The sequence below is a fragment of the Paramormyrops kingsleyae genome, chromosome 1, assembly GCF_048594095.1.
Source record: "Paramormyrops kingsleyae isolate MSU_618 chromosome 1, PKINGS_0.4, whole genome shotgun sequence".
Lineage (NCBI taxonomy): Eukaryota > Metazoa > Chordata > Actinopteri > Osteoglossiformes > Mormyridae > Paramormyrops > Paramormyrops kingsleyae.
The window spans coordinates 71,866,693-71,892,021 of record NC_132797.1 but is presented as its reverse complement, the minus strand read 5'-3'; the positions used below and the strand labels follow the sequence as shown (position 1 = coordinate 71,892,021).

Sequence of the window (25,329 nt, the reverse complement as noted above, 5' to 3'; positions counted from 1 at the left end):
ACCTTTTAGAAGAGGGAACTCTCAGAAAATAAGTCGTCCTAATGGCGAAAGCCCGGCCTGTTTCGCAAACAAGAATTTCCTGTTTCAGCCCATAAACGAGACTGATTCAGAAGCCACGTGGAATCCAGCTGGCACCTGTGCGTACGTGAGCGTCTGCGAGTGAGAGAGTGAGAGAAAGCGAGAGGCTGACCAGGACCTACTGGAAAAGGTCAGGGTCCGACACAGACTCAGGAAGCCGGAAACGGGACAAGCGTCAGTAGGGAGACAGCTGGCCGCTTGGGGGCAGGGGGGGATAGAGGCCCCCGGATATACAACCACTGAAATGACATCATGGAATGCGATGACACGTTCACCCATGCAGGGCTGGCTTTCCCCCTGGGACAGGGCCGTTTTTTAAAAAGTAAAATAACCAGGAAATTCAAGGATTCAAGCTACTCTATGTTTTTTATACATCAGAGTAACAATGTTGAGAAAGATCACATGTACATATTCTGCATAACAGGCACCTATAACATTTTACACATTTTATACGTTATATAATAACAGGCACCCAGACCATGGAAATTCTCACAACACTTATAAGAGGAGGAAAAGAAGGAGACTACTTCTCTTGTCTTTCGTTAATCTTACAGCTTTATTTTGAAATCAGATGTTGCGACAAATATTAGTAATAGGGGTGGCGGAGCCCGTTGAACGGGAAGAGGTTTGGGAAGAACAGATGCAGAAGAGGAAGAGCGAGCTCAGTCCATCCCCAAGCTGGAGTTGCCGGTGACTCCCGCGTAACCTGACACCCCCCCCCCCCCCATCTTATGCTCCTCTCTTCCCCTCCATCAACTGCTAGGCAGAGCTGCCATAAGCATTACTGCTGGTACCTTCGAGGCCCTGGGACGAAGCCAAAAGGGGAGCCATGTTATATCTGGGCTGAAGATTGGAGGAGGGGCTGGTCACATGATGCCTTAGGCCCAGGGGGGCAAACTGACCTCTGACCTCCATATCTCACCTTCCTTTCTGCTGGTCCACACAGCCATAAATAAAGAGCAGTAATTAATTATCATTACTGTAATAGCTAGCGATATAATGTCAATAGTGAGAGAGGAATGACAAACTGGGATCATACTGACATCTGTGGAAAATGGGGAGGTACAGGGAGATTCCACCTCCTCACACCCAGTCTGCAGCCTCGAGAGGCAGGGCGGAGCCAGCCTAGGAGGAGGGGCCGGAGCCGGGCTTGTCATCGCGGGTGACGGGAATGCTGCGGTCGCTACGAGTCACGTCGGCTCCGGAGGTCACCTTTGGGGCACAGAGGGTGAGCAGGCCGTCCGGAGACAGCGAGCAGGTGAAGGACGACTGGTCCACGTTTGAGGGCAGGCGGTACCGGCGGTGGAACAGGCGTGAGATGTAGCCATGGTCGTCCTTAAAAATAGGTGGAGATAAAAAGAATCCAGAAGTGAAAGTTTAACTCACAGAAGGCCAGCTTTACTACAAACAGAGTGTGTTTGGCCATTGAAGCCCCAGGAAGATTGGGTGATCGCCTCTGACCGGCTCCTCACCTGCCTCTCTCCATGCTTGCCCCGGATCTCCAAATAGCCTTCGATCACCTTGACGGTGAGCTCTTCAGGGGAGAAGTGCTTCACGTCCAGGTAAACAGAGAACCTGTCCCGGTCAGACCTCACCTGTGGGGACAGCAGTCATGTGTGTGAAGTTCAGTCTTTCAGAATGACCACAAACCCTGCATCATGGCAGCCAGTCACAGTGGCTTGTATGACCCCCTCCCCCCTGTCTCCTCATGGCCCCCCTCTCTCCTGTATCTTTCATCCTCAGGAGCAGTAATCCATCCCAACAAGCCCATCTCAGAGCTGCAAACTACTAGCATACCGCTGCAAGGAATCAGTCACTGAATTAACCAGAGTAGGAAATAGCATATTAGACAAGCCAACTGTTCTGTGTTAATGTTTGCACATAATAAAAGATAAGGGGTCGTGTATTTTTACGCGTCGTTTTCCAGTACAGTGCAGTGCTCTTTACTTGCCGGCGCGTCTCTCGGTCTCGGCCGAATGCTCCCTGCGTCCAGCGCCACCCGTGGTGTGGGATCTCTCACGGCTGTGCTGTCGACGTTTGGGAGCATGAGCTGGGGCTACGTCAGCATGTCGTAGCGAAAGACGTGTGACCGCAGCGTTAAACTGCAAAAGTCTTTTGCAGGAATTGACTTTCTTTGACTTTTTTTTTTGAGCGATATGTTACATTTAAAGCAGCTTGGGAGGAAAACGTCAGGTAAGAGGATATGAGAATTTAGTACAATGTACAAATGACCTTTGCAGCGCCATGTGGCTGAAATTGAAATGGTAACGGACTCGCAGGAGGCGACAAAGGTGTGACCCAAAACAATACTGACTACTCAAGTCTCACTATTCCTCACCAAGTACCTCAGAAATCCCCGAGTTGGACGACTCCATGATGGCGCGGAGAAGCGAAGTTCTGTAACAGGGGCTGATGGTAGAGCTACCAAAGGGCAAGAGGTCATAGTCGAAGAGGCTCTCTCCGAAGAACTGGCCGAAGAGGCGAGCGGGGTAGATGGAACCCAGGGCCCGTCGGAGCCAGGGGTGCTGAATGGTGATGTCCATGGCGTCACGGATGGAAGGCAGGAGAGACTGAAGGGGGAAGGTAGGAGAGACCGCAAGCCCAGCAGGCCGAATGACTCCCTGCGGGGATCACATCCCCTATAAATACCCCAGAGGCAGAAAGAGAGGTTTTAGCGGGATCTGTCTGGAATGGCATTAGCTCATGGTGGGACAGCTCTGTCAGCAGAGTGGGTGTGGTGATCTCTCCTCGGTCACATCTGCCAACGGTGGATCGAAGGGGTTTCCTGATAGACAGGGGTTTAACATGGCGGAGAGCACAAAAGGGACGCGCACACAAACCGACCGGTGCAAACACGCAGCTTCTGCGGCATGCAGGGGCGGCTAAACATCCTCCAAAAAACAGTGGCCATGTATTGTGACCCCTTTCAATATGATGGGGGGGTGGTTGGTTGAAAATCATCACAAAGACGCACAGCTTGAGAACCAGGGCTGCATTCCAACTGTTTTGAACTCCACCCAGGTGAACGTTATGGTCCGAGGGCCAACTGCTGTGTTTGCGGTTGGACGTTTGGTCCCACCCCACTAATGAGAGAGGCAGTAGATGCCTGGATGGTTCCTCCTGGCCCATCCCACTGATCTCAATTCAGTTGTTGTGAGCACGTAAGATAACAAGGGAGTGCAGTTGAATTGCCATATCTGTCATTGGGTCTCCACCATCGCAGCCTCCCCCCCCCCCCGGAGCCTTTGTCCAGCTGGGGAGGACAGGCCTGCTCTGGAGGGAGGGGGTTTGATTGTTCAAGCCCTGTCAGGGGTGTGTGATGGAGGCTTAAATACTGGATTGAACTCACCATAGTCAGCAAGGCTGGCAGGAGAGGGAGGATCAAGGGGGGTGTTATTTTATCAGTGGGGGGGGGGGTATCTGCAATTACACAGACCTCATTGTCAGTACTGGGGTGGAGCAGGTGCGTCGGAACCACGCAGAGAGGTGGCTTACCCATGCATCGCCGCCGTCGAGCTCATGAGCTGAGCAACTGGTTCCTGCCTCATAGAACACGGACGGAACCCGGACAGAACACGGCATCGGCAAAAACATGCGTTTGTTGAGTCATTTTCTTTAGCATACAGGCACTCAGAACAATTCCAAAATGTTCTGGATCAAACAGTTCAGTTCCTTAGGCTTTTAAAAATATATGGGTGTACAAGCAGTACTGGTAAATACTTTGTCTACATTACCGCCTGGACTGCTAGACCAAGACAACATCATCTTGGCTGGTGCTCAGTTCACTCTATAGTACATTTTGTTCTGAACTGACATGTTACTTGTGACTGAATCCATTCAGTGCCCCCTTGTGGTTATTACATTACTGTACTATTTTATTTTAATTTTATAAGATGGCATGGTTGAGGGGGGGACAAAATCTGCAGATACCCAGGCAACGGATACAAGCATTTATTATAAGCTTGTGAATTACAGCACTGATACCACTACTCAAAATCAGGGGGGGGGGGGGGGAAACAAACAAATTTTAAAAAACAGTCACATGAGCCAGGGAAGAAAATTCATCAAAAAAAAAGATCACAGGTTTGCAAGGACATGATATGATCTTGGCCTGATCGACATTACAATCACCAGTCGCTAGTCATACAAAGAGTCATTTAAATAGTTCAAATCAAAAAAAGTAAAACAAAGCAATAAAAAAAGACCTTTGCTAAAAACCCGGCCAAATACACTTGTCCGAGTTAAAGTACAATTTAAAGCAAGTACTTATGGGAGTTGGTTTCAGCTGAACCAGTCTCCAGTGTTTCCCCAGTAGGATGGGGACCAATGGTTTCTATAAAAATACTCCCTTACGTCAACAGCAGTAGTGTATCGCCACCTAGTGGCCAAAGGATGAGAAGAAATTCAAAACTTCAAGAACCCCTATAAGTCAATGAGCCACAGGAGTCATATCTGGTGATGCAGAGACGGTCTTAAAACTTGTAGGTGGGATTAGTGTCCATCGGACACGTTGGTACTCAAACGGCAAGGCACATGTCTGAGTAAGACCAGCTTAGCTGCTAGTCCCATAGCCTTCTAATTAACTGAGATCAAAGATTTTTAAACTCAGGCAGAAAATGCCGAGCAGATAAGAGGCTAACAGAGATTTCAACAGGAGTTTCTCACGGTATTGAAACTATGGAAAAAGCACACATGAGAAAAAAAAGAAAGTGATCAAATTAACAGCTGAAAGTGAGACTTAAAAAAAAAAACATGATGAAGCCAAGAACCAAAACAGAAGCGGGATTGGATTTTGAAGCAAAACAAGGTCACATAAGCAGGTAAAATTGATTTCAGCTGAATTCATTTTCACATAATATGTGACTGAGCCACACAACTTCATATAATGTCACCCATGTAACAATTCTCTTATTCCTCTTCCTACCACCCAAACATGTTACAGTCATACCAGAAACAAAAGGCCAAACCATCCAATAAAATAAAAGTATGCTGCCTGCCACAGTCACCCACATCCCCCCCCAGGGAAACCCTCCCCCCCTACAGGTCATCGCCGAGACTGCACTCTGACAGAGAACGTTCCCGCTTCTCTCTGGCCGTGATGAAGTTCAGCAGGTCGATGGCCGTCACCACCCCGAAGACCATCTGCCTCCGGGAAGGAGAACCATCCGTCAGATCTGTAAAAATTCAGACAGGTAAGGCTGGGAGCAGAGACTGCCAGGAAGTAATGTCGGAATCGCAGTGCGGCATCACATGACGGAAAGAGAAGGGAAGCGACAGAGAAGAGCAACTCAGCTCTCTCACCATCCTGAGCAGATTTGACTACCACCTTGTGTAGGACAGTCACATGACAGAAGAGAGCCAATGAAATACCACCAGAACATGAGGCAGCTGCAGAAAGCAAGGTATAACCTTCATTAGGCATTGACTCGTCAGCTGGGTTCAGGAGTCTTATTAAGTTGACCACTAGAGGGCAACAAGGATCAATTTATAACTAAGCTCAAGCAGAGAGTTTCCAAACAAAAAAAATATTGACTCCGACTTAGACCTTCTCTCCATGTCCAAACATTGGATAGACAGGTCTTAAAAGAATTAGTAGACATTCAGGAAGGCAAGTTATCAATTAGGAAATCCACAGTTCTTTGGAACTAGAGCTGCTGTCCCATTGATCACAGTGCCCAAACACTCCAGTAAAGCAGAAGACCAAGTTACATGACCTACAGGGACAGCAAGAGGAACGATTACCTGGGGGGACACTAGGTGATATTTTAGAACAGTCTTTTGGTCTTTGAAGGACCAGCTCTGGGTAGGTACTGTGGCAGACCTGATGTTCACCTGGTAGACGGGAAAGAATTTTGGAGGGGGGCTTGGAGGTCACTTCCCCTCTGCCTGAGACCAGATTGCAGAAGCATCCAGAGCATGAAGAGGAAGCGTCTGTGTGAGAGAGGAAGGCCTGCAGAGGACCAGGGGAACTCACACTGGATCTGCTCATGGACCACCAGAGCAAAGTGGTCAATCTCCAGGATGCGGGACAGCTTCCCCAGGTTGTCAGCCAGGCAGATCTGATGGAGAGACCATCTTAGTGAGACAATCTGTACAGGCACAAAAACACACACGCTCGCACACGCAAACATTTGTATTCATATCTTTATGGGGACTCTCCATTGATTTCTATGGGGGAAAACTCCAATCCCAACAATGACGACCTTAACCCCTACCCAGCCCTAACCTTAACCATAAGTAACCAAACAAAATACAAGACTTTTCATTTTTTGATTGCAGTCACAGATTTTTATGAAATGTTTGCCCTTGTGGGGAGTGCACACACACACACACACACACACATCGGGTATACCTATTCTTATGGGGCCCACTCATTCACTTCTATGGGAAAATTGCTAATGCTAACTATGACAACCTTAACCCCTAACCTGCCCTAACCATAACCATAAGTAACCAAGCAAAATACAAGAGTTTTTGCATTTTTAGTCTTTTCAGTCACCGATTTTTATAAAATAGAGTGGATATTTATCACGTTATGTGTCCCCATAAGGATAGGTAAACCCGCTCACACACACACACACACACCTCACCTGTTTGAACTGCTTGTAAAGCACCTTGCTCACAGGGTCAGCGGCCTTCACTTTGCCAGCCAGCACAGAGGACAGCATGTTGCCCAAGGTGACCATGCCAAGGATAGTCCTGTGGGGCAGGAGGGGAAGGATCCCAGCCATGAAGCACAGCACCTACATGGGCCCTAAGCTGACCACTGACCCTTCGACTGGGTCTCCGCAGTGACACCCACCCCGCCTCATCCACGACAGGAGCCTGGTCGAAGGCCTTCTCCTTCAGGATACGGATGGTGTTCTGGCAGGTCACCGTGGGCAGCACCGTCAGCGGAGCGGACAGATTCAGACATTGCACCTTCTGATTCCACCACCTGAGCAAGGGGCAGAGTAGGGCACTTGGTGACGTGGCCAAGGGCACCGGAGAGCGGGGGACAGTTGGGACGATTCCCAGGACCCCCAAGCAACTGCGGCATTGAAGCCCCATATAATATGCATTCATGGAGCCCAAAATCTTCAGCACCCCTTGTCATGGCTGTTCAAACTTTAACCTTTAGAAGAGCATGCTTATTCTCACCAGGGTTTGGACACCATGAGGTCCTCCTCCCTCAGGAAGCCCTTCTGGAACATCCACTTATCACTTAGGAACTTGGACCTGAGACACAGAGAAATGCATTGGAAGTTCGGCTGTAGGTTCAGAGAGACCTGGAAAAGGCTGACCTGGCCCAGCACGCCCCCCACCCCGGCCTCACATGTAGTTGCGGATGGAGTCCGGCAGAATGACCACACAGCGCTGACCCTCCTTCAGCTCTTTGGCTGCCTTCACAGCCGAAGCCATGGCGCTGCCCGAACTGCCCCCTGGAGAAGGAAAGGGTGGGTGTCTCAATACCAAGAAGACGGAGACCGTACTTGTGGAGTTAGCAAGAGGGGTCTTGCCAACTTGCCTCCCAAGAACGAACTTAATTATAAGATTGGTCTCATTTGGCAAGGATGCAATGGATGTATCCTTGATATATGAGGTGAAACAAGAACATCCAGGGATTTCTACCACCCTTCTGTTCTTAGTATTGGAACCAGTCTTCAGCAATGGAAGATGACGTAAACAAAAGTACCCAAGAACACAAGCATGGTCAAGTACATATATTGAAAAACACCCTGACTCATTCAAATGATGCATTGCGGGTAAAAAGTTCCTTACTCACGTGTGGCAGAACTTACCACACAGAAGCCCCTCGTCTTTGATGAGCATGCGGGACATGGTGAATGACTCCTCATCATTGCTTTTGCACCAGGCGTCAATAACCTAAAGGGAAAGAACACATTGCAGAGTACAAATGAGCTTGAGTGTGTACACCAAGTGACCCAGGCATGTGCTCATGCACGTCACCCCAGACTCACAGATCTGTCCATGACGGTAGGGATGAAGTCGTAGCCGATTCCTTCCACCTCATACTGGGTTTTGTCAGTCCTATTCATTTCCTCGGGCTCAGCCAGAATGGAACCCTCGGGATCCACACCGATGATCTAAGATAACGTGTTAGAAGAAGCATGTAGCTATGAGGCCCTCAGCTCTCGGAGGAACCTATGGCTGATGCCTGATGCATTGACGCTGTTGACGCACCTTGATATTGGGGCAGCGCTCTTTGAGTTTTCGGGCCACTCCAGTGATGGTGCCCCCAGTACCAGCCCCTGCCACTAACATGTCCACCTTACCTATGATTGGGCGGGGAGGGGGGCAGGCACAACAGTGAGACCTAGGGTATGTCCTTCAACAACCCCAACAAATCCAGAAGAGGCTTCAACTACTGCGCTGGTCAATCAGAACCAAAACTAGACATATTACATTGTGACACATTCTCCCATACCTATTTAACTTATGTCCACCCTAACGGACCCTAAAATTCCAGAATTTCCCAATCAATAAAATCTCAAATAAAATGAATTGCCCGTTCTGTGTCACATAGCTTAAATTACTTAAGGAATGTTAAATTTGTGTGTAAATAAATTCCAAAAATACCAAAACAAATTTAGTGTGCGTGTGTGTGTGTATACACAAATATGCTCACTGGCTAAACTGCCATAATTCTTTGTGGCATAGATTTGTCGGTGCTTGAAATATTCCTGAGACTTTGATCCAGGTTGATTTTATAGCAGATTTGTCGGCTGCACCCTCATGATGCGAATCTCCCGTTCCACCACATCCCATAGCTGCTCTACTGAATTGAGATCTGGTGACTGTGAAGGTCATTTGAGTACAGTGAACCCATTGTCATGTTCAATGAACCAGTCCGGGACTATATGACCTTTGTGACATGTGGTGTTATCGAGCCATTAGAAACTAGGTACACTGTGGTTATAAAGGGCTTGACATAGTCAGCAACAATACTCAGGTAGGCTGTGGCATTTAAATGATGCTCAATTGGTATTAAGGGGCACAATAAAGTGGCACAGTGAGTGTGTGTGCATGTATGCGTCCCCATAAGGGAAAAAAAATGGGTATTCATCATGTTGTGGGGACATTCTGTCCCCATAAGGTAAGGTACACACACACACACACACACACAGTGGAAAAGCTGATTCTGATTAATGATTGGACAGCAGGACTCTGAGAAGCTGCGGCCCTCACCATCGCACTGCTCCAGGATCTCCTCCGCTGTGTTGTCGTAATGTGCCAGCGGGTTGCTGGGGTTACGGTACTGATCCAGGATGTGCGAGTTGGGGATCTCGTTTTTCAGCCGCCAGGCCACACCCACGTGCGACTCCGGCGAATCAAAGCGGGCGCTCGTGGGAGTCCGGACGATCTCGGCCCCCAGGGCACGCAACACGTCTACCTATCAGGGTGGAGGGGAGAGGAAAGTTCTGGCTCACAAGGTTAAGAAAAATAGAAACATGTCAAATCCAACAGGAGCAAAGTCAGAACCCCACCTTCTCCATACTCATCTTCTCAGGCATGACGATGATGCAGCGGTAACCTTTGATGGTGGCAGCCAGTGCCAGGCCGATACCTGGGAGCGTGGAAGAGACAGATCAACACATCATCTTGGGGGGTGGGGGTGGTGTGTAGGTGAGTGGGCTAAGCCTCTGTGTCTGATTGGAAGGTTGCTAGTTTAGTCACACCTCTGCAGGGCCAATGAACGAGGCCCTTAACCTCCACCCCAGATAACTGGCTGACCCTACGCATGGTTACCAAGCTACAATCAAGTGTGTATACAGTACTGTGAAAGTCTTAGGCGGCCAATGAAAATGATGCCTAAATGATCTTCATGCTGGTGTAAAACTATATTATGTCTGTCGAAGTGTGTCAGCTTAACCATTTAAAGACTTCCCTTAAAGTCACCCCTGTATTTGCAGTAACCAGCCAATATACCCATACATACCCAACCACTAACACACCTTCTATGACTAATCAATACCTCATTGACTATTTAACTTAGGAGTGGGCAGTCTTATCTACAAAGGGCTGGTGTGTATGCAGGTCTTTGGGATAACCTGTAGGTCAGCTGTTCAAACCCAGGTGTGACGACTCTTCAGCTAATCAGTCCTCTAATTAGAGTGAAAACCTGCATACACAACGGCCCTTTCTGGGTAAGACCGCCCACCACTGATTTAACTAAATTAATCGATCTATCAAGTAAGAGAGCTGGTGGTGAAATGTAATAAATACATGGAATGGCTGTGGTGTCCCTGAGGAGAAGTTTGGGAGCTGAAGCGGTGATCATCTAGTCATCCAACAAGAGGTCAGTAATAAAACGTAATGGGTATTTCTTCTATTGTGTTAGTCTTAATTTAAAGATGTTCTGAAATTAAACCATTTCTTTTTTCTCCCGAGCAAATATATACGGTACTTCCTACCCAGATAAAGAGCCTTAAGCATACTTTTGGACTGCCTAAGACTTTTGCACAGTACAGTAGGTGTGTGCGTCTCCAAGGAGAGTAAGATTGGCTATAAATCATGACCATTCCCTCTATTGTAAGTCTATTAAGATAAAAACATAAGATGAATTAATAAAATGTAACGTAAATGTTTATGCTAAAATAAGCATTACAATGCAGCTCTCCTCGTACTTGTGTAAATGGCAAATACAGCGTTGGTTCATTGCCGTACCGGTGTTGCCGGACGTCGGCTCGATGATGGTGTCGCCAGGTTTAAGGATGCCGGCCCTCTCTGCGTCCTCCACCATACGCAGGCTGATGCGGTCTTTCACGCTGCCTCCTGCATTGAAGAACTCGCATTTGGCCACTGCGACGACCGGAGAGAGAGAGAGAGAGAGAGAGGAAGAGAGAGAGAGAGAGAGAGAGAGAGAGAGAGAGAAAAAAAGAGACTGGTTGTGCTGAACTATTACAATTAAGCAATTAAACTTGATTACTCGATTATTAAAAAATATTCTATTAATATTTTGCTAATCGGTTACTCTGCGATATGGTTGAAGGGAGACAGACAGACAGACAGACAGTCATTTGTTTGGAAACTGAATGAGTACTGCAGAGCAGAACTTAAATATCACCACTGCAGGTCTTAAAAGAAGACATTCAGGTTTGATGGGCTGACCCAATAATGGGAGGTTAGCCATAGACAGGGGCGGATTAACGCACAGGCTAGATATGGCTTAAGCCTAGGGGCCCCACGTGTGCCAGCCTGCAAGGGGGCCCCCATTGGCGCGGAGCGGGGCTGGGTTGGGGGGCCCACAGACTACTGTAGCCTAGGGGCCTCCGTACACCTTAATCCGCCCCTGGCCATAGATGTGTGTCATTCAGTCTCTAAAACTTGCCTAGCCTGTCTGTCTGTCTTCACTTTGACTTTTGTTTGATTACTTTCCTGTCAAAACAAACTGTCAAAAGCGACCAATAACCAATTAATATTAATTTTTATTGTTAACATATTGTGTGGTGGACTGGCAGCCTGCCCAGGGTGGACCCCGCCTCTCGCCCGATGATGCTGATCAGATGGATAAAGCGGTATAGATAATGGATGGACGGACATATTGTGTGTCAGGTCTGAACCATACCGGAAAAAGTTCACATTGCAATATTTGAAGCTTGTTTCAATATTTAGGAGATGAAAATTAACTATATATACAAATTTAACAGCGCCTCGAATAAATTGGTGATGCCTTGAGTCGTGCCAGGAGACACAAAGCAATACTGACAATTAAATCACTTGCATGGTATATTAGTGAGCGATGGCCTACTGCAGAGACCCACATTTCTGGGGTCATTCTTGGCAGATCCGAGGCACCGGAATGAAAGAGGACTTGACTTCCAATGACTAATCGCATCAAGTACTTAAGAGGGTCCAGCTGGTACCCAGCCATGCGACTTTAGAGCTTTAACAGACAAATGCTGTACTCATGCAAACCCAACACAAAATTAGCTTCACCAATTCTGCTCTGCATTGCAGTATCACATCCGGCTCAATAGAGCAAAGGCCAGAGAACAGTCTACTTCCGTAATGAGCACGACCACCATCGAGACTCAAAGAGATTGTGCAAGAGCTTCTGTGAAGCTGGGATTAGAGACTCCAAGCTTATTTCACGCATCACTTATGGTGCAGAGCTGTGGTCTGTATGGGGCGGTGCGACCCCCCCTGCCTCATCACTCAGCGTTTTCTAACACCCCAGGGCAGCCCAGCTGCCATCCTGCAGATCACGGCCTTTTAAACGGGATGCCAAAGTCTGTCTGCTGGCAAACAGAAAGTTTGATCGGTCTGACTTTATGCATGGGCAGCACCTAGCGGTACGTGCACAGGAAGTCTGCAGGCCCTGCCAAAGCAGATTTACATTGGTCAGGTGACTCAGATTGGGGCCCAGTGTGGGACCAGCAGCCGTGTGTCAGAAAACCATTCAGCCTGCCCTACAGAGGACTCCTTCCAAGCGTGGGACTGCACTTCGAGCCCAGCTGACAGCACTAAGCTCACTGAGAATGGGGGGGGGGGCAACTGTAGACTCTCCAATAATAATTGGTTCGGTGTGCCGGCGATTAAAGCGCATGCCACGTGGAAACGCAAAGGCCAGCCATAACTACTCTGCGGGATGGCAAAATGACACACTACTCACGCAGTTCACACTTGAGTCCGTAAGTCTTGGAGATCTTGTTGATACGGACCAGGGGTGTGTTTCCGATCATGTACAGGATGTTCGGGAGGATGCTGGTGGCTGACTTTCTGCCGGGAATGTGGAGATCAAGTGGTTACTCACACATGAAGAACAGATAAAATAAAAAATAAAAAATAAAAAAAAACTAACAGCAAAAGTGTCACCTTAGCCGGAAGCCGGCTTAGCTAATCCTGCCGTTTGCTGGCAGCAGAGAGTAGACACAACCCAGCGACTCCCTCATGGCTGAAGTCCCGAAGATCTAATAGCACTCTTAGCCAACTATCTCCCCAGGGCTCACCTTTCAGGATGGGGGTGTGGAGACTCAGAGGGTGCAAGCCCAAGATTCCAGGTGCAGTTGCTGGGAAGGTCGGGCCGGATCCACTCCCTCTCCCCAACACCCTGCTCTCCATCCGCCACCCCGCCATTGCCCCAACTGACAGATTCTTGTGAGGCATGTGGGCAGGATGCAGCAGGCTCTGAGGTGGGTGGTACAGAAGGCATGGCTCACCTGGAGGTCAACGGATGAGAAGTTTCAGCCTCTGGATAAACGGGAACAGAGCATACAAGTCAGCTGGTTTTACTAGTTACCACGTCAATCAAGGATGACTCAGCACAAACAGCTGGTATTTCTCCAGTTTCAGATCCCTGACGCAGATAAGTCTAGTTTGTCCAACAAAAGACAAACTACCTGACAACTGAAGTAAATTTCATCAACACAGGAAGCTGCCACTGCAGCTCTCGGTCTATCAGTTCTGAGCCTCTTCAGAAATTGGTAACGGAAAATAATTCAAGAATGCGACTGAGGGGTACCATGTCACACACTTCGTTCCAGTTCTCTTTCGTCATCTAATCCATAATTAGTTTTTCTCCCATCAAAATGGGCTGCTAGGCAAGTAACTGCAGGTTTATCTTACATCCCACGTGGTGACAATCTAGCAGTTGTGTAACTGTAAACCAATGCAGAGTCAAAGGATGGTCTGTGCAGGAGAGCATCATTAGTCAGTACTGACAGATTTGGTATCAGATCTTCCGAAAGGAGGCCATTATCTGTTGGACACATCCTACTACATCTTTGCAAAATGCAGCTTTAAGGAGAAATTCTCAAACCCCAATGTATAGAAAGCCTTGATATTTTCACAGTACTATAATGCACAGCAGTCAATACATTCCATCTCTGGAAATGCGATGAAAACTTCATGAGAGAATGAGGCCAGATCTCCAAAAAAAACACAAGTTCAAATGTGGCTTTAGGTGTTACAGGGCTGGGGACTGGTTCCACACCCGACCACACAGCCCTCACCCCACAATAGAAAAAGTTGCTCCAAAACATCAGTGACCTGCGTGATCGCCACCATTCCACATGAGCAAGAGCTCGGGGCCTGAGAGATGCCAGTGAACTGTCTGGGTGAACGACAGTCAAAAAAAGTAACCACCAGATAACCCACACATTTACAAAAGCTGAAACCAACAGTCAAAACCACCTGCCATGTTAAAACGGGGGGAAATGCAACATGAAACTGAAGTTCTGCTGAAGTGAGGGAGCCCCAAGCATGTTAGAAAATGTTGTACGTCTCCTGTGTATTGTCTATTGTTGTCTTTTCGTGCATTTGTGTACTGTGCAGTCTGTTATTACAAGCAAATTTAGTTAAAACTATTCTACTTCTGATTCTGATACCAGTGTGGCTTCACCAAGTGCCCAAGTACATAAATCTGTGTTTACCAACTACCAGTTTCACTAAAAGATAAGCACACACCCAAGTCAGAAACCCAGATATTAGTTGGCTTCTTTCCCTCTACCAAGCCACATCGGACAAAGTCTCGCGCAAACACAGATCTGGCCGAACTGGAGGACGCCCGTTTATGTAACATGGCTCACAGACACAGCTGTTTACATTCTGGTCAATTTTGGGTCTGGCCGGGTCGGTCATATTCATTCACTTCTCTAACATCAGAGAATAATCCCGTTCTAGAAAGATTATGGCATTTTAGTTACAACAGACGGGTTTTTGAAACCTATAACTGGCTTCATCTCAGCACTACTACCTACAACTATTAATAGTGAGCTTGCAGATTACCCACACCCAAGTGTGCAACGCAATCCTCCTCGGACATGCCAGGGAGGCAATCGGCTCTGCCCTCACTTCACCCATTGACACAGCTGGGTTCCCCCGCTTCGATACTATGGGGAAAGTCCTGTGATGACAGGGCTAAGGGAAGAGGCAGGAACCTAGAGAGTGATTTGGGTTATCAGTCACCACAGGAAGGATTAAAGGTCACCAGAAGCACCTGGGGAAAAATACAATTTATACTTTTTTTTATTGAACCCCATGGGGAAATGTGTCTTTTTACACCTCCCTCAGCTTGCTCTTCTTTTATAGAGTAAGTTGTCTACAAAGGGGAGCCAGGGAGCTTGGGGGTTAAGGGTCTTGCTTAAGGACCCACAGACGTGCTAAGGCAGGGTTTGAACCGGTGACCTTCTGATTACAGGCACACAGGCTTAGCCCACCAAGCCACACACTGCCCCTTAAATAAAACCTTAAATTAAAGACTCACAACTTTAGGCATAGATGTGAGTGTGAAACAACCCCAACTATTAAGAGGATTTAAAGAATCATGAAAAAGGACATTAATGAAAATATGGCAACGCAGACATCAGTTGCACAACTCTGTCCTCATCAGATAAAGATCTGACTTGAGGATGCAAGGTAAAACCTTGGGTTCCTTTAAATCAGAGTTATATGAGATTTTAATAACTCTGCGCTATTAGTTGAGGTTTCCTCAAACGAGCTCGATGGGCCGAATGGCCTCCTCTCGTCTGTAAATTTCTTATGCTCTTATATCTCCGATGTGGAATTCATGACAAAAACATACAGCGTAAGCGCACTATCTAACAGACCCCATGCAATAAGATAGAGGCAGGAGATTCTACAATTCGCTTAAATACAGTACAGTAGAACAACGTCTAGGCAGCGTGTGCAGCACTGTACAGGTAACAGACCCATTTGGATAGTGAGATGGTCTGGACTGGAGGACGGATAGCTACTCATTTGCCGCTTCAAGTGAATAAAGAATTACCCCAATTACCCATTGAGGGGATTAAAAGAACCATCATACTTCTTTTCGGTCAACAGCGGAATGGATGTTTCTAAAGCCGGGAAGCAAGCTGCTTCCCACACGTGGAAACCACTTAAGTTTTGTCACCATGTTTTGTCTCGTAAGCTTACACAAGACCGCGTCACACACTTCCTTGTTTCAGGCATTAGACATATCTGTTAGAAATACTTGAGCAGAACCAACATTAATCCCCCTAAGAAAACGTTTCAATTTCTTAATCTCGGGTCACATTATGTTAATGGTAACCCAAAAAGAGTTTCTTCCGACACCTGAGAGAGACCGGACTTCTCGCCATGAGACAGATCGCGGACTTATGCTAATATTCATTTATGAGCAACATCCTTATGGGAGGCGATGCCTTCCTGTTGCCTTACACTGCTTCGCGCCCACTGTAACACTCTAGAACCGGCGCCCTCAGACCCCCCATCAGTAGGGCCACGGACACTCATGTGCGATATCGTGGCTCCAAACCCGCCGCTACAGCCCGTACAGAAAGAAAACATCCGCATCTCTATCGTAATTATCATGGAGTCTCTAATAGGATAAAATACCTCTGAGCAGGTGACCCCAAGCATCATCATTAACCTACCTTAGCGTAAACTGCCGTATTCTGAATGATGCAACTCCTCCTAAAAACACGTACGCTGTCCCCTTTAAAGTCGCCTGCAACGCTGCAGCCCCTATGCGTTTAGCCCAAAGAGCGCTGACGAATCACTGGCAAGAACACTCATGTTCGGTGTGATCGCTGACTGGCTGAAGTGCGAGGCTGGGCCGACCCACCGTCCAATGGAAAGCATGGAATGGTCCGCGCCCTCTTTCTGCTCATTGGTGTGTCGCCGTATTTGACGACCTGCGCAGACCCACTTCCACATGCAGACCCGCGTGTATCCATCGTTTGTAATATTTAGGAAGGTTGTATTTAGGGAGATTGTAACGGCAAATAACTCGAAATCTTGCTGTGTGCAGTTCCATAAAAAGTATCACTCGCTTCATCTGATTACATTTTATTGATGGCCAGATTTCCTAAGAATCAGGGACCACCTAGTTGGCCACTTGTACGCTGAATAGAATTTAGGGGGTTGGAGCCCAACGCAAGCCGCTACACGCCGGACAGGATTTCAGTCCTAGTCTCTTAAGATTACACCCAGCATTTTACACTAACTTTCATTCACAGTTTTCCCACTGATCATAATACGAATTTATATAAATTCTTAATATTTTTACTTATCCCTAACACACGATTGCAATCTGCATTTTCATATTTACACATTAAAGATTCTTTAAAATGTTACACCGTTTAAAAGTAATGCAACGGCTTTAAAACGGGAAGTGTTCTCCACAGTGAAATTAGTAACACCTTCCAAGATGTCAGTAAAAAAAAAAAAACGGTTAGGAATGATGCGATTTCATGCTTTTCCTTGCATATTTAACTTTATTCAGTTTTTTTTCTTTCTATAATCTCAAAGTAACTCGGGTTTAGACCCCACAAATTAAAAAAGTTAAAATCCTGCCAGGTTCTCTCCAACTGTCTAACTTTGAGTCTTGGATTACCAGAAGGTCAGAGCAGCAGTGAAATTTTAAGTGAAACTCCTTTAAGTGTGATTTCCATTTGTTCCATGTCTTCATGGTTTAAAAGGCACACAGAGCTTTCACAGAAATCTTTCACAGAAATGACTCGGCAATCTCTTCACAGGGTAGGGCGGGGAGGGAAATATCGGTCGACAGTGAGTCGGAAGCAGTAGAGCAGCTTTTTAACCAGGACACACAGGAAACCAGACCGAGATGGACGCCAGCACTTAGACGGCTCACAGGAAGATTTATTTAATAAGACACAGATGCATGGCTTGCAACATAACCCCCTCACCCCTGGGACATAACATCCCACTATACAAAAATCCTCGTGAAATTCAGAACTTGAATTAAAAAGAAAAGCTCACTATGAAATCACTACAAAGATGTTTATTAAGAAAGCAAGCTCTTTTCTTAAAAAAAAAAAAAAAAAAAACGAACAAAAAAAAAATGAGGGGGAAAAAGTGGATTCGACACATCAAAGGGGTTTTGGTTGTTGGGAGACGAAACTTGGCTGGTGGACTGGGGTAGGACTGACCAGACCACTTCAGAAGCGCCCCGAACGTTCACGGTCTCTTGACCGCCGACGCTCCCGGTCACGGCCGCCGCCACCACCACCACCGCCACCGCCGCCACCGCCACCTCCACGCCCACCTCGTTCTCGGGAGCGGGAGCGCCGTTCGCGGGAACGGGAGCGAGAGCGATGTCTGGTGGCAGAGATGGCAAAGGTTAATCCAAGGGCATAAAGCAGAACAAGAACTGAAAGTACAAGCTTGCTTTTTTTTTTTAGCAGTGCATCATGTACTGATGCATAAACACAACAGTACTGGCACCAAATCAGCTTGCTGACCCACAACCACACCACTGAATTACACAAATGCTTTCATTTATACAGCAAATCTGATTTAAGACCCTGATTAAACACGCAGAGCTATGCATTTTGCCAGTCTTGCTGCAAAAGCAATGCGCATCGAGTACATAGGATTGTCTCATCACAAATTAAGTGTTGTGCATAAGTATCTATTTTAATTAACACAGCATGGACGAAGGATAAACTCCTGGTAAAAGTTGGAACAGATTAAAAATAGTCAGTTGTACATACTTGCTTTGAGCACATATGCTTCGAAATATAACTGAGCGGATTTGTAGTGTCACACATTTGGATTTCATGTACTTCTACCAATATCACACAGCTCCTTCTCCCTTAGTCTAAAAGCACAGAATACACTGTATTGTCAAAAAGGAAACTACAAGCTGAGTTTAAACACATGAATGTGTTGCGGTAATGCAGCCAGGGAGCAGCCTTACCTTTTCCTGCGCCGCCCATACAGTTCTCTACGGAGCTCCCGAGAAATGGGCTTCAGGTGCATGAAATTGCAAAATCCACCTCGAGTGCACTCCCTGCAGAGCAAACGCGGTACTGCAATCAAAACTATGAGCGCACTGAAAGTGCAGCCCTGTAGACCTGGAGAGCTTGATATGGCATAACCCATTCACAGGACCAGGCACAGAAACGGAAAGCGGGAGACCATAGTCAAGAAGCATGCAGAGAGGAACGGCACTGACCCCATCTCATACTGGCGACAGCAGGCTTCCCTGAAGTCTGTTACAGGTGAGAGTTCGGCATGGATTGGCTGGCCATTGAACCAGCGGTTGTTGAGGTCCATGACTGCCTTCTCCGCATCCTCCTCACGGCGGAACTGTGGAAGCATCAGACGATCAGCGGAGACCATGCAGAGACCTCAACAGCTCTTACAATGCAACAAACCAGATCCACTTCCTGCTATTTTCGTGCAAGCTGTCTTTCATCTCACTTCAATATCCTGGTTTTCTATACTGCCTGCATCTCTAAAGTTTCAACAATCTAGAGAAGAAAAATTTTGAAAACGACAGCTTAAGTGAACATACCAAGAAGGACAGGCTTGACGTGTGCTGTAATGCTCCTTTGGAGATTAAAAACTCTATGGGGTTTTTATGGCGATAAAAACCTTCAATATCAAACGGCCACAACTCACCTTAACATACACATTTCCCACCAGATGGTCTCCCAAGTTATCACACACGTTCATCTCTTCCACCTCTCCATACTTTTCCTCCATTTCTGTGAAGACCTCCTACAAAAGAGAGAAAAAGTGTGTAAAGGCAACACAGTAGCAGTTAGTTGCTAAAAAGACCAGAAACACACCTATTTCCTATAACAGGGTTTCTGCAGGTTTTCTAAGAGTAAATTTAAGACTTTAAGACCTTTTTAAGACCAAATAAAGAAAATTTAAGGAAAAAAAAAATATCGTAGGGAAATTCATACGAATATATTATAATCATAAGAATTATGATATTATATTATAATCATAAGAATCATAAGAATATACGTATTCTCCGGCCTTCCAATCGCACTACATGTCTAAATAGCGCGCTTTAGAAGAAAGGGTTCATCTGCGCATGCTTGTCAAGTTCTTCTTCGGGTTACTGACAGATGAAGCAGCACATAACGCCATCTACCGTTCAATGAATATTGAGCAATCTAAGCCATGTAGCACAGAAATTACGCTTTCGCTTCTCTTTAAAATCAAAACACATGAGGAAACAATCCCTCACAAAAATGTATGCCATGATCATATGAATTTAAGACTTGCTGGTCTGATTTAAGACCTTTTCAAGGCCTTAATTCACGGAAAAGTGATTTAAGACTTTTTAAGACTTTTTTAAGACCCGCGGAAACCCTGTATAATGTACCTCCACAATATGGACCCAATTATTTTACTAAAACAAGACACTATCAATGGGGCTCTGCACCACAAACTCCGTTACTCGGACTCTTCCACATGCATGCTGTTCATGGATTTCAGCTCTGCTTTCAATACAATCATCCAACTCAAGCTGTTCAACATTTTAATGGACATCAAGCCAACAACATGCCATTTGACACTAGACATCCTGACACGCAGTCTCCATGCAGTCTGGGAGAAGGCACACATATCTGATATGTCCCTCAGCACTGGAGCACAATGGGGCTGTGTATTCACCACACTTCTCTCTGTTTATGAATGGCTTTACATACAGAAACATCTCAATAACCAGTCTCATTATCATCACTCATTAGTCTCATATCAGATGACAACATATCACAGCACTGACTGGAAACGGACAGATCTGTCACCTACTGTGCTAGTAGAAACCAATCACTCAACATCAGTAAAATGCTGGAGATCACTATTAACTTCAGGATCACAAAGAATACCCCACCACTGATCAGTGAATAGCCAACACAAACCCATTCAAATTCCTCACCTCAAAGAACTCATCATAATGCTCCTGCATCTCCACATCGCTGACCGCAGCTAGAAAACAGGAGGGACAGAATGACCAACGTGCAGGTTCAAAACTGGAAATAGTGACATGCAGTCTGACATAAGAGCTGTAAAAGGGGTTCACATTAAAACTCATGTATCGGCAGTGACACATACACAGCACAATGACTTACAACATAATGACAAAGTTGAATCTAATCTCATTTACACTGACAGTCTAAACATCTGCAGGCTCAAGTCTCAGAAGTGATCCGGAAGGGAACCTTAAACACGCATGTGACATTTTCTTCAAGGATACGGGATAGTGGTGCTGACCAACTGCAAAACAGGACCCAATAAACAAAGGGAAAGACTTACAGCGTAACCCATCAGCAGACTGCGCAGTATTTTGAGGGTTGCGGTAAATATTCAGGAGGGCAATAGTCTGAAACAAAAACAGAGTTAAGAGATAATGTTAAGATCGAATTGGTAGAAGCAGCTTCAACGTGTCTGGAGAGTCATTGATGGTGGAGAAGTACGCTGGAGAAATCTGCTCACAGTGGGAACAGACCATAAACCCACAAACACAAAAAAGGCTCCGCTAAAGTCAGGTGGCTTCCCCATGGTAGTGGGGTTTCGACCATATTCTATAAGACTTCAAATTACTTGTGGAAGTGAGGCAAGTGGGAACTTCCTGGATTCTTGCAGTAACTCAAACCCGAAGCAGGGCAATTCTCATAAGTCCACAAATTCTCAGGCTGTTCACATTCTCATGCCCCACATGTGTAAATCACTGGCTCTTCCAATGTAGTTCAGAGGAACTCCCGTTATCCTGACGAGTTGATCTACCTATAGAGACGTACTATCCAGCCTTTCTGCGCATGTGCAATTCCAGCGTTTTGGGATTAGGGTTAGGTTTTAGGGGTTTGGGTTAAAGTAAGGGTTTTAGGGGGGGTTTTGTGGGTTAGGGTTATGGTAGCCTAACTCGACAAAGTAGCTCAACTCGTCAGAATACCGTAACAAGTGATCATGGAATGAAGCAGTCATGGCACACATGCAGATGGTCATGAAAACCAGTGTTTCTAGTATAGGGGGAAAATGCGTGCATACTAGGGGCCCCGTAAAGCTCACCGCGGCCTATGCAGACTGTGACCGTGATTTACGGGGCCTCAGTACGGCAGAGACCTACCTGGCTGAACGTCGGCTTGTTGTGCAACCTGGAGCAGCGGTCTCCATGGCGACAAGCCCCGATCTTGAAGTAAAAAGAGCAGTTGACTCTAGAGAAAAAAAAAACGTTCAGGTTAAGAATTGTTACATATATTGGCCATGCATATCCGGACCTCAGAAAACCGGAGCACGCAACGCTAACGGTCCTGCCGGCAATCTCATTCATTCCCTCGCTCAAAAAACATTTTCAGAATTAAATGCATAATGGCCACCAGCTAGGCGCTTACATCGGTAGGGCAAGGTATTTGTGTAACACAAACCTTTGTGTGAAACGTTTGCGACGGATAGCGGCGAGGCACAAGAACGCTATCAGCGTCTTCGGTGCTACGTGCTAATGCTATATGCTAACGGTATATGCTACGTCTAATACTAAGCTAACACTACGTGCTACATGCTACCGGGCTGGCTAACGCGAAACAAAAGAGCCGTGCCGACCACACTAGCCTGACCGACGCCGCGCTAGAATTGCGCCATTTAACTGGTGACTGCACATCTCCTGCTTTGTCGTTCACCACCAGCGACCTGGGGCCAGATTCCGCGCACCGAGCGGCGATCCCGGCCGAGCTGGCCCACGTTTAGCTCAGTAGCTTCGCATATGTGCCGTATTCTCCCCGATCCGATTCAGCCAGCGCCAGCGACACTCATTCAGGCTAAACAGCAGCCAGCCGCCTCTCTCACACACAGACACGCCAGCTACAAAGCCTACAGCTTGTGACCCACTGACTTGGTTTTAATACACAAGGATGCATGCACTAAAGTAATTTTACTTACTTGTCTTTTTCTGTGCCGAAAATGGACGCCAAGTACTCCGCCATCTTGGTCACTTCAGGCCACACACGAGTCTGCGCTTTACGTCACTAAAGGGCGACTTCCCGCCTGTGCGCCCCCCAAGGGAAACCACACGTTGCTGCGCTCTTCTTTGTAATTCAAACGAAGGATGCCATCATCGTCATCATCACCACCACCAATACCATCTCTTCTTCTTCTTCTTCTTCTTCTTCTTATTATTATTATTATTATTATTATTATTATTATTAACCATCCAGTCGTTGTCGACTCCGGTCTTTCCGAAAGGCATATATTTGTTGTGATTACTGAGTCCACCATTGCTGTTGTCGTACCCCTTTACCTTCCTCCAGTGCTGGGTCTGTCTTTTAGTCCAGCGTCTGTCATGATATGTTGCATGTAAGTAATAGGAATGCTTTTAGAATGCATCCTTTTCTAAATCCTTTGCCAGTGTGGAGCCACTTCAGTTTTTTAGTATTCCGTCCTGGCTGTGGCTTCATTTTGGGGAGAAGGGGCTCTAATGGTCAGCTTGCAGAACAACAGCATTAAATAACATTTCCACATATTTTTGTACAGATTGAAATTAGATAGATACATGATATCCTTCTTGCGGTGGTTACCAATGTTGCCTCACACGCCTGGGACTGGGATTCCAGTCTCCCCCCTGGCTCCATGGAGTTTGCGTGTTCTCCCTATGTCATCGTGGACCTTCTTCCAGGTTCTCCGCCCGCTCACACATAGAGTCAAAAACGTGCTATAGGCAAATTACAGTTACCAAATTGTCCGTACGTGTGAATGGTATGTGTGTCCTGCGATGGGTTTGCGCCTCATCCTGTTTTGTTCCATGCTTTGCACCTGTAACTTCTGATATAGACTCCGGACCCTGCGATCCTGATTCGTGGTCCCAGAATAGGACAGGCGTGTATAGAAAATGGAGGGATGGACATGCTTCTTAAAAGATGTTAAGTGCAAACCGTTCGTCGGGTTTAAATAAATTTTATATGGTATTAGTGAGTTCGACCAGGGTATTAAGGTCGCCTGCCCGTGTTTCTCATCGTAAGGTCGCTGGTTCCGGGTACTGTCTGGCCCTCTCAAATATATACATAACTTTGGATAAAAGCGTGTGCTAATTCAGCGAAATGTAAACAATATTAATGCAGATGTGTTGTCTAATTACAACGACCAATATAGCCATAATACAATATCGTGTGTAATCTATATTAGATCCGCAAGAGGGAGACAATAACGCGATAGAATTGCAAAACAGTACGTCATGGAAATAAATATATCGATGCGTTTTGCGTTACAGTATATCCAGTGTGGGATACCAGTGACTCATGTCGGTGCCAGAAATCATAGCGTGTGTGGGCCGACAGAAAATCAGGTGGGCCAGACCCGTAACAATTTGCTAGGTGACAAAACCATACTACAGGCACTAGAGTTTTTTTTTATCCGTTTTTAAATTATTCATAGCATCACTATGGCCAAATGAAGAAAATGAAAGAAAAATCAGTTTGGCTCTCAGCAGTACTTTTCCTTTGATTGATCTAAGCACGCACACTGTGTCACTCGCTGTCACAGGGTACTAGTGCATCACAGGGCATACACACAGTCATAGAAACACCATTCAACCTAAACTAAATCTTTGGACTGTGAGAGGAAATCCAAGAACATATGGGATGTGAAGCCAAAGTCTCAGGAAATAAGTACTAAATTAAATCCTGAATATATATTTTGAACCTGAGAGGAATGGACTTGAGACCATTTGAGAAGGAAACTATTTAACCTGCCCAAGAATTAATCTAAGGTCTACAAACAAATTTTTAATCTTTGTATTTAATAGGCCAACCCCTATTGGATGTTTGATGTTGCTGCTTTAATGTAATTTTGTAATTTCACCTACAACATTGCTGGCCAGCACAATATGAAATCCAACCTTGTTGTGGTATTATTGATGTTTGGTGTTTGGCAGAGCTTCAACAACAGACCCTCTTTATGAATGAATGTATAATGAATTACTATATATTCATTTTGTGTGTATTTTGATCACTGCTGCTAAGCTTAGTGGTAAAACTGCATTGTACATCAATTTGGATGAACATGGGGTGTTTAATCATCTGATATAAGCTGAACTGGTTATTTGTGACTTGGCCAAATATTAAAAAGAACTGGATGCATTTATACTTGCATAATTAACATTTAGTTTCCATTTTAACTATATTACAAATCTTGAAACAGGATAAAATTACGAATAGGCTGAAACAGACTGCACGTGAAACTGAAAATATGACAATTGACCTTGACAGCACGTAGCAATATTCACAATATATTATAAAAGGAACCGATGACTATTTGTTGAATGCTACATGTGCAGGGGAAGCACAAAGGTTCGTGTGAAAGGTTTCGTACGTGAAAGTGGTCATTAGATAATGAGTCGGCGTATGAAGTGGTTAGTAATTAAAGTGGTCAGCTTGTGAAGTGTTTAGGACATGATAGCATCAGCCAGTGAAGCGAGAATGAGGAGAGAATGAAAGTGAGTCCTCTGTTAGACATCATCATCTTGAGCTATTATCATCAGCTTTATCAATGATGGCTACCAGTGAGAGCATCCAT

General features: G+C 46.0%; 3 protein-coding genes across 4 annotated transcripts; all 3 read right to left on the bottom strand.

Moving 5' to 3' along the window:
- Positions 1–555: 555 nt before the first annotated feature.
- cryaa (crystallin, alpha A) lies at positions 556–2,999 on the bottom strand. Its single transcript, XM_023829785.2, has 3 exons — positions 2,424–2,999; positions 1,551–1,673; positions 556–1,413 (listed from the first exon to the last, which is right to left on the bottom strand). The coding sequence occupies exons 1-3, from the start codon at positions 2,619–2,621 to the stop codon at positions 1,204–1,206; spliced, it is 531 nt and encodes a 176-aa protein (XP_023685553.2). The 5' UTR covers positions 2,622–2,999; the 3' UTR covers positions 556–1,203.
- A 1,016-nt stretch (positions 3,000–4,015) lies between these two features.
- On the bottom strand, positions 4,016–16,569 carry cbsb (cystathionine beta-synthase b). 2 transcript variants are annotated; one of them, XM_023827217.2, is made up of 15 exons: positions 16,437–16,569; positions 13,032–13,272; positions 12,695–12,801; positions 10,747–10,881; positions 9,567–9,646; positions 9,268–9,472; positions 8,263–8,354; positions 8,040–8,165; positions 7,860–7,944; positions 7,394–7,499; positions 7,219–7,296; positions 6,881–7,015; positions 6,669–6,777; positions 6,053–6,137; positions 4,016–5,252 (listed from the first exon to the last, which is right to left on the bottom strand). In XM_023827217.2, the coding sequence occupies exons 2-15, from the start codon at positions 13,232–13,234 to the stop codon at positions 5,116–5,118; spliced, it is 1,683 nt and encodes a 560-aa protein (XP_023682985.1). In that variant the 5' UTR covers positions 13,235–13,272; positions 16,437–16,569; the 3' UTR covers positions 4,016–5,115. The 2 variants fall into 2 exon arrangements, with proteins under 2 accessions (XP_023682985.1, XP_023683069.1); XM_023827301.2 differs by having other exon boundaries at positions 13,032–13,241; positions 16,437–16,565.
- A 1,074-nt stretch (positions 16,570–17,643) lies between these two features.
- On the bottom strand, positions 17,644–22,831 carry u2af1 (U2 small nuclear RNA auxiliary factor 1). The gene is made up of 8 exons (XM_023829294.2): positions 22,702–22,831; positions 21,893–21,980; positions 21,082–21,148; positions 20,705–20,754; positions 19,432–19,530; positions 18,983–19,116; positions 18,725–18,817; positions 17,644–18,123 (listed from the first exon to the last, which is right to left on the bottom strand). The coding sequence occupies exons 1-8, from the start codon at positions 22,743–22,745 to the stop codon at positions 17,964–17,966; spliced, it is 735 nt and encodes a 244-aa protein (XP_023685062.2). The 5' UTR covers positions 22,746–22,831; the 3' UTR covers positions 17,644–17,963.
- Between the last annotated feature and the right edge of the window lie 2,498 nt (positions 22,832–25,329).